The 7,851-nt window shown below is 64.1% G+C and overlaps 2 protein-coding genes across 2 annotated transcripts; both read right to left on the bottom strand.

The window, feature by feature from the left end:
* Positions 1-3: 3 nt before the first annotated feature.
* On the bottom strand, positions 4-4,035 carry CHLRE_13g578012v5 (uncharacterized protein). Its single transcript, XM_043069495.1, has 5 exons — positions 3,742-4,035; positions 3,320-3,451; positions 2,826-2,957; positions 2,048-2,521; positions 4-1,277 (listed from the first exon to the last, which is right to left on the bottom strand). The coding sequence occupies exons 1-5, from the start codon at positions 3,940-3,942 to the stop codon at positions 339-341; spliced, it is 1,878 nt and encodes a 625-aa protein (XP_042917470.1). The 5' UTR covers positions 3,943-4,035; the 3' UTR covers positions 4-338.
* A 48-nt stretch (positions 4,036-4,083) lies between these two features.
* Positions 4,084-7,835, bottom strand: CHLRE_13g577950v5 (uncharacterized protein). The gene is made up of 6 exons (XM_043069494.1): positions 7,464-7,835; positions 7,015-7,126; positions 6,614-6,733; positions 5,975-6,079; positions 5,182-5,331; positions 4,084-4,671 (listed from the first exon to the last, which is right to left on the bottom strand). Exons 1-6 carry the CDS (start codon positions 7,550-7,552, stop codon positions 4,597-4,599), a joined length of 651 nt encoding a protein of 216 aa, XP_042917469.1. The 5' UTR covers positions 7,553-7,835; the 3' UTR covers positions 4,084-4,596.
* Positions 7,836-7,851: the final 16 nt, after the last annotated feature.

Genomic DNA, 7,851 nt, shown 5'->3' with positions numbered 1-7,851 from the left:
GAAGTGTTAACAAGGCTAGGTCTGCACGTAAGCGGACCTGGTCGCCAGCGCGATGTCATGCATTTGGCCGCGTCGCGTGCGTGTTGCTCTTTCCTCGTAGCCTTCATACATACTGGAACGTGCCAAGCCGAGCAACTGCCGAGTCGTCTCTCCTCATGCATGACAACATCACTCGCCAGGTCCCTGCCGCACCCCTGGGTCACACACCGCCTCTCACACACGCCCCTCTTGCTCATATGGCCGCAACTCTCAGCAGCACTGAGCCTCAACACCATCCCGAAACTGCTTCATCCCCCCAGCCCCTACCCCTTCTCCTTTTCCTCCTCCTCCTCCTCGTCCTACTCTCGCGTCAGCAGCACCAGTGTCTCCAGCGCGTCAGTCCCCGGGAAGAACAGGTAGGCTGTGGCGGACCGCAGCCGCCAACCGCCCGCCAGCAGCGCCCTCAGGTCGCCCTGCAGAGCCCTGAACCCACAGGACAGGTACACCAGAGCCCGGGGGCCGCCCGAGCTGCTGCCCGCGTCACCACCGGACCGCGGCGGGCCCGGCTGCAGCTGCTCCTGCTGCTGTTGCGGCTGCGGCTGCAGGTCTTGCGGCTGTGGCTGTAGCTGCGGCTGTAGCGGCTGCTGTCCCCCAGCCCCGGAGCTGGGCACCGCCAATGACGACGGTGGGGAACTGCCGCGGCAAGCCTCCTGCCCTGGGGTTGCCGGCGGGCTGCTACCGCTACCGCTGCTGCTACTGCTACTGCTGCTGCTGCTGCTGCTGCTGCTGCTACCGCTACCGCTGCTGCTGCTGCTGCTGCGGCTGTGTGCTGCGGTGAGCGCCTGCAGCAGGCTGGAGCCCAGGCCCTTGCGGGGCGGGTCCACCACCAACACGTCACAGCCCGCCAGCCAGCGGCCCGGGTCCGACCCCGCCTCTGCAGTCACGTACTCAATCTCAGCCGGCAGCTGCAGCCGATGCGGCGGCGGCGCCGCCGGTGCTGCTGCTGCGCCCCCCGACACGCTCCCGCCGGCTGCGGCGCCCTCGTTGTGCGGCTCTAGCCCTTGTGCCTGCCGCTGCGGCTCCTGCTCAACCACCTGATTCTGCTGCTGCTCCTGCTGCTGCTGCTGCTGCTCCCGTGCGCGCAGTCGGGCCAGGGAGGCGGCGAAGGGCGCCGCCGCCGCCGGGTTGATCTCCACCAGTCGTAGCGCCGCCAGCCGCCGGCCGGGCGCCGCCGCCAGCGACAGCCCTATGACGCCGATGCCTGCGTGCAGCTCCGTCACCCGGCAGCCGTCCGGCACCTGGATGGCAGCGATTACAGCGATGGATGCGGCAGTGTGAGTGTGTAGGGGGGGAGGGCGGGGAGTGTGCGTGTATGTGTTGGGGGGGGCGGGGGTTAGTGTGTGCGGGAAGTGTGTGGGGGTTACATTCAGGATGAGTTAAGGAAGTGGTAGACGGGTCGGGTGTGTGCAGGAGCAATGTGTGTGGGCAGTGGGGAACACAGACATGCAGCCAGGGCTGAGGGTGGGAGCGGGAGCCGGCGGCAGAAGTAAGGGGTTTCTAGAAGTGCGGCGCGCGTGCATGCAGTGGCTCCGGCACGCCGTCAACCCAGCAAAGGCTTCTTGCTGTGCATGTACTCTCCCCCATCCACCTAGTCAGCAGGCCCGCCTGCCCTCCGTACACAATCCTTTATCGAGTAGGCCCAACCCCAAGCAGCTAGCCACACACACACACACACACACACACACACACACACACACACACACACACACACACACACACACACACACACAGTCACGCGACGCTCGGTAAATGGTGGGTATCGGTAAGTAACTCCGGCGTCGTCTGGGCGGGCTTTCGTTTCGTTTTTTAACACACACACACACACACACACACACACACACACACACACACACACACACACACACACACACACACACACACACACACACACACACACACACATAGGTATCCGTAAGTAACTCCGGCGCCGCTTGGGCGGGCTTCGTTTTTTGTTGTTTGTTTTCGAACACACACACAAACCCAACCCAACCCAACCCACGCCGCCCACCATGTCCGCGATGTGCCGCAGCACCAGCTGCATGGCGCCGTAGTTGGCCTGCACGAAGGAGCCGGGGCCCACGCACGCCGCCACGCCGCCAAAGTCCTGCCACGCCGCCGCCGGACCCGCCACGTGCGCCCAGGCGTCACCCAGGATGGCGTTGCGGCTGGCGTCTGGTTGGAAGTTGAGCCAGATGGAGTGGACCAGCGGCGGCGGCGCCGCCGCCGGGGCCCTGGGGGAGGCGGCGGAGGAGCCGGCTGCGCCGCCCGAGCCAGGCGCCTGGGCTGCCGCCCCGCCGGGTGCTTCTTCGGAGAGGCACGGCGCCATGGGCTGCCCGGGCGGCCCCGCCAGGTTCCACAGCGCCCGACACAGCTGCAGCACCGACGCCAGGGCCCGGTCGGCGGCGGAGGCGGCGGCGGCGGCGGCGGGGGAGGAGAAGTCGGTGCCGGGTGGCGGCGGCGGCGCGTTCAGCACCAGGACCACCTGCGCGTGCGGCGTGGCATGCACGCACGTGTGCGGGGGCTGTGTCAGGCGTGGGGTTTGAGGGTGCGGGGGTGAGTGCGTGCGGGCTGAGCAGCGTGGGGGCTGTGGTCGGGTCACAGGGGATGGAGGCACAGCTGGTGTGCGGTAGCAGCCGCCGTTCATTGCGGCACAGCGCGTGGCAGTACCTCACATCGCTGTCCGGCCCCGCCCCTCACGGCCTCCCGGCCTCCCTGCCCGCCAGCCCCCCAGCCCCCGCCCCACAGCCCCAGCCCCACAGCCCCAGCCCCCCCCCCCACACACACACCTGCTCCGTCCACACGTGCAGGTCGTGTGTGGCCGCCAGCACCGCGGGGTCGTGTGTGGTCCAGGCGCCCGTTACCTCCGCCACGTACGGCAGCACCAGCACCGACTCGCTCTTGGGGTCCAGCTGCATGGCCTGTGAGCGCGTGCGGGCGTGAGCGCGGGCGTGAGCACGAGGGCGCGACGCCGGGCCTGTGGCCAGGAGTTACGGGTGGTGCCGGATGAAGCTGCCTTGCGTTCATGTAGACCCTCTCCTGCACAGTCCGTGCCCTTTACTACCGTTGCTACGGTATGTAGGCCTCCTTGACACGGTTCGCCTTCATACTGTATGGCCTCCCCGCTTTTGCATGCTTGCCGTACAAGCCCCGACGTGGCGCTGCCGCACACATGTGTGCGGCCCTCCCAGAACCTCAAGCCGTCCTCCTTTTCCCAGACATCCTAGTCCAAACCCCCCGCCCCCGCCCCTGCACCCTGCGACTCCCGGCGGCGCTGGCCCACCTGCGCGTGCCGCTCCGCCACGCCCGGCTTTAGCAGCTGCTGGTCGGTGTGGAAGGCGGTGGGAAACAGCAGGAAGGTGCCGGCCTCGGGCCGGAAGGTGGGCTCCTTGATGCCGCCCTTGCGGAACAAGACCTACAGAGGTGGGTTGCAGAGGCCAGGGGCCGGGGATGGGGGCAGGTGCAGGTGCAGGACTGCAGGTGCAGGGGAGGGTAGGCGGGGCAGGCGGCCCCGTCATCTGCGCCATGGCATGTCTGGGCGCGCTGCTTCAGGGCCACGCCTGGCCTTCTTTCAGGAGCCATGCGCTCTACAGCAAGTGGAGGAGGTCCTGCCCGACGTCCCGTCGGGTGCGGCAAGGAGGGGGCTTAGTCCGCCTCCCCAGCCGTGTGGCCTGCGCGTGCGGAGGCCAACGCGAAACCGCTCACCGTCTGCTCGCCATGCCCGAGTGCCTCAATCGTCGGAGCCCATTCCTTCAGTGCTTTAGTGACGCGAGCGCCCTGCGGGGCCGCCTTGCTCGATGGCTCGGCGACGCTGTTTGCGCTGCAACGCACTACGCGAGACGGCAGGTCCCGCGCACGCGTTGTCTGGCTGGGTCGCACTCCACGTGAAGAGCGTAGCGTCTGCATTTGCTTTAGACCGAAATACGCGACTGTCCTAGTCAGTCGCTAAAGTTTTACTCTCGTCGCACCCTCTGCTCAGTGTTTACTTGCTATTACTATCAAGCAAGAAACTGAAAATACAAAATCATATGTCAAGCGCGCGAAGTAGGCGTTTGGCTCTTTCGGCACAGTTGATGCTGGCGGAACAGGCGCGGCTCAGCAAATACTGCAGTTTTAACACTATCCAGACATATCGTCACTTAACACTTCAAATTTGAATGGCCAGCTCTTCGCCCAGATGGCGCCCGCGCAACACCTTGTGTGCTCCTCGCACCCCTTCCCGCCGCGCTGCCGCACCGCACCCTGCATGACCAATTCTTGCTCACCCGCAATCCTACGGCCTTTGTGCTGTGCCAGCCCTTCAAGAACAGCGTTGGCCCAAGCCTGCCTAAGGCCTCTCGTCAATTAAGAGCCGCATGCGATCAACGCCAACGCAGTGTCTCGACAACAGATCACCCACGAGATCGCCCCTGTGTACCCATGCACGCCAGCCTACAGTGTATCATATGTCCACATGCATGCCGCTCCCATCGGCCGCAAAAACCCGATTATGAACGCGCAAGGTAATCAAGCACCTGTCACGCCTCCTGCTCCGCCCGCTCATCAACAAGCGGTTGCTCCTCAGGTCTTGAGCGCCTCGGCCGCCGCCGGCTCCGCCTCCTTGGTGGGTGCCGCCGGCAGGTCAAGGTCGGGCTCCTGTACAAAGACACATGAATGCAAAACGCATAGTTTCAATGACACATGGTTATAAAGACATGGCATGGATGGGTGACCCCATGACCCGCACCTGACTGCGCCACAACGGAGACACCAGAGTACCGTACATCCTTTCCCGAAACCAAAACTATGCGCAGGTCCACTTCCACCCACCCCTTGCTTGATACGCTGCTTCATGCTCCTCGTCCGCCCACCCTCACCGCTTTGCTTCCCCTTCCCACTCGTGCCAAGCCCCCTCCCCCCGCTTCGACTCCCACCTCCACGCACCCGCCTCCCGCCCCGCCTCCCGCCCCGCCTCCGCCCCTTCGCCCCTGTCCCTCGTCCGGTACTCTCGCTGCGCATGGGAACGGCGCAAACAAAACCCTTCCCCCCCTGCCCCCCACCCCGCCCCCCCCAACTTACCCCGCCTCCCCGCCAGCCGCCCGCTCCTCCCAACCCGGCCCCCCCTCCCCCAACCCGCAGCCCCCCAAACCTCCCCCCGCCCCGCACCTGCAGGTAGCTGGGCCCCTCCTTGCCGGCGTCCTCCACTGCCAGGTCCGCCTCCAGCGCGTCCAGCTCCGCCATGAGGTCGGACTCGTCCACGTCCTCGGGCACCATGTAGGAGCGGCCCATGGCCTCGTTGATCTCGTTGGCCATGTCCTGTGGGCATTGTGTGTGTGTGTGTGTGTGTGTGTGTGTGTGTTAAAAAACGAAACGAAAGCCCGCCCAGACGACGCCGGAGTTGCTTAGTGTGTGTGTGTGCGTGTGTGTATGTGTGTGTGTGTGTGCGCGCGTGCGCGCGCGTGTGTGTGTGTGTGTGTGTGTGTGTGTGTGTGTGTGTGTGTGTGTGTGTGTGTGTGTGTGTGTGTGTGTGTGTGTTTGTGTGTGTGTGTGCGTGCGTGCGTGCGTGCGTGAAAAAAAAATACAAACATTGAGGGTGCGCGAGCGTGTGCGTGCTGCGAAAGAACAGGTGTGGATAAGGTTGTGCGTGTGTCGTGGCGAGGTTGGGAATGGGTGCGGCAGCGGACCGCGTACAGCCCCAGACTCGCACTGGCAGGCCACTGCCGTGAAACCAGCCCCGCTGTCAGGCATAGTCCCCGCGCGCTTGCACCTGGCAGCCACCCGGTGCCGCCCAGCGCTTCCCGGCACCAATCAGCGGCACACACACAAACAAACGACATCCGCATGCGCACGCGCACACACGCATACATCGTCGCTTTGCTGCATCGCATACACTGTCTTTGCGCAATGTTTTCCTTGTGCTCTTTAACACGTGCACACAGACACGCGCACAGCGCCTCACCATCATGTCGATCATCTCGTCCTGCATGTTCTCGATGTAGCCGATGTCCAACTCCTTGTTCTTCTTGAAGGCGGTCTTCATCTCCTTGCTGGCCTCCTTCAGAGCCTGGGGGTGGAGGCGACGCGGGACGGGTGGCGGGTGGGGGGAGGGAAAGGGCGTTTTGCCAGTCCCGGACAGGGCAAACCGTGGGGAGCGCACAAAGAATCTGGTGAAGGCGGTGTTCGGCAACACGCGCCACCCGCATCCGGCACCAGCCACGCAACCCCGCTCTTCCCCCGTGCGCCCATGGGTCCACTGCAGTTTCCATTCTTCCCAGCCGCGCGCTCCGCCCACACCGTACGTGATCTACTGTACGTGTCTCGCCACCCGCCGGTGCACGCGTCCCAGTTCGTCGGAAGCACCCTGCAGCCCATTCACCTGAGCCTCGCCCACGTCACGCGGCAGCATGTAGGCCGCTGCCGCGCCGGCAACCCAAACACCCCCCCCCCCCCCCAGTCCGGCCCACATTCCCCACACTCACTGGGAGCTGATGTTGGGATCTGCTCTCAGCTATTCCCGACAGGTTTGGGTATACGGTATGGCCCTGTGAACCGCGCAACCCCAGCCCCGAGCCCCGGCCCACGGGCCTTGCCTACCCACCTGCACGCTGGTGACTGTGTCCTTGATGCTGTCCACTGTGAAGCGCGTCTGCTCCAGGTTGAACTGCTGCTGGTACAGTTGCTCGCGCTGGCTCTCATACAGCTTGCGCTGCTTCAGAACCTGTTCAGCGACAGCCAGCCGTATATCGGCCGAGGGGTGTTCAAAGACACACAGACATACACGCGTCAACCCCTTCCCCTTGTGCTTGCGTATCAGATACAGACACGCTCGTCGGTGCGGCACGATAACGGAATGCGGGCGTGGTGAACAGCAGGGCGGCCTGGTCCGCGCGTCCCGGCGTGCCCTTGCTTCGGACCCTGAGGACCGTTTCCCCCAGTGCTTGCAGCCCAGCGCAAAGCCGTTTGGAGGCCATGGAAAGTTCCCCATGGGCACACGCGCACCTGCAGCGCTCGCCGCTTGATGGCATCTTGCGCCGGCCCTGGCCGCGTCTTCTTGATTTGCTCCTTGTACTTCGCTAGCTGCTCATCCAGTGCGCGGATCTTTGCATCGGCTCTGTCAAGGAGCAAAGAAGATGAGGATGGGCACACGCACGTTTTATTGTTCGAGGATTGCTAGGGGGACATTGGGACTGGATTGTTGTGCAGTGGTGGTGGTTGGCACCTTTGCTCCGTACGTGTACGGAGAGCAGCGGCCTTGGGTGAGCAAGAGCCACAATCCGTGTCCGACTGATACATGCAAACCCAATCAGCTCCTATCAACTTGGTATAAATGGCTGAACGTACAGCGTGTGACTGCTGGGACTGGATGGCAGCTATCGGAAGGCATACAAACATAACCCGCGTTGGACTTGCCCTCACGGCCCCAACCCCCACCCGCGCATCGCACTCACGTATCACCGCGTGTGTTCAGGCGGTCAGTGGTCTCGTCTAGTGTGGGCTTGGGAGCTTCCTCCTTCTTGGCCCCAAAGATTCGCCTCATGGCGACCACCGCGGGCCTTCACCGATGGGCGTCGGGGAGTCAGGTGTTGCGGAGGTCCACCGCCGGTGGTTGAGCGGGCCCCTGAACTTGTCGGTCGCGCTCGTTGCGCAATGCACGATAGCTATGTATGCTTGGTACGTAAGAAAGGATGCTTAGGGGTAGCTACGAAGCGCTACGACGCAGGGCAACTGGAAGCAGCTGCTGGAAGCGGAAATGTGAGGTTTCTGGGTTTGAGGAGCGACTGAGTGATTGGGATTAGACTGCAAGGCGTACTTGGTGGTCGTGTTGGACTGTAGAAT

The sequence above is a fragment of the Chlamydomonas reinhardtii genome, chromosome 13 (assembly GCF_000002595.2).
Source record: "Chlamydomonas reinhardtii strain CC-503 cw92 mt+ chromosome 13, whole genome shotgun sequence".
Classification (NCBI taxonomy): domain Eukaryota; kingdom Viridiplantae; phylum Chlorophyta; class Chlorophyceae; order Chlamydomonadales; family Chlamydomonadaceae; genus Chlamydomonas; species Chlamydomonas reinhardtii.
Note: the sequence above shows the minus strand (reverse complement) of the source record. Positions and strands in the feature narration are given on the sequence as shown.

What these genes read in the sequence shown, in the direction of transcription:
- CHLRE_13g578012v5 (XM_043069495.1), bottom strand. Translation starts at nt 3,942, where the DNA reads ATGCAGACGCTACGCTCTTCACGTGGAGTGCGACCCAGCCAGACAACG. An exon ending in TCGGGCATGGCGAGCAGACG is followed by an intron (nt 3,452 to 3,741) that starts GTGAGCGGTTTC and finishes CCACCTCTGTAG; the next exon opens with GTCTTGTTCCGCAAGGGCGG. An exon ending in TGCACGTGTGGACGGAGCAG is followed by an intron (nt 2,522 to 2,825) that starts GTGTGTGTGTGG and finishes CCGCACGCGCAG; the next exon opens with GTGGTCCTGGTGCTGAACGC.
- CHLRE_13g577950v5 (XM_043069494.1), bottom strand. Translation starts at nt 7,552, where the DNA reads ATGAGGCGAATCTTTGGGGCCAAGAAGGAGGAAGCTCCCAAGCCCACA. An exon ending in TCAAGCGGCGAGCGCTGCAG is followed by an intron (nt 6,734 to 7,014) that starts GTGCGCGTGTGC and finishes GTCGCTGAACAG; the next exon opens with GTTCTGAAGCAGCGCAAGCT. An exon ending in ACACAGTCACCAGCGTGCAG is followed by an intron (nt 6,080 to 6,613) that starts GTGGGTAGGCAA and finishes CTCCACCCCCAG; the next exon opens with GCTCTGAAGGAGGCCAGCAA.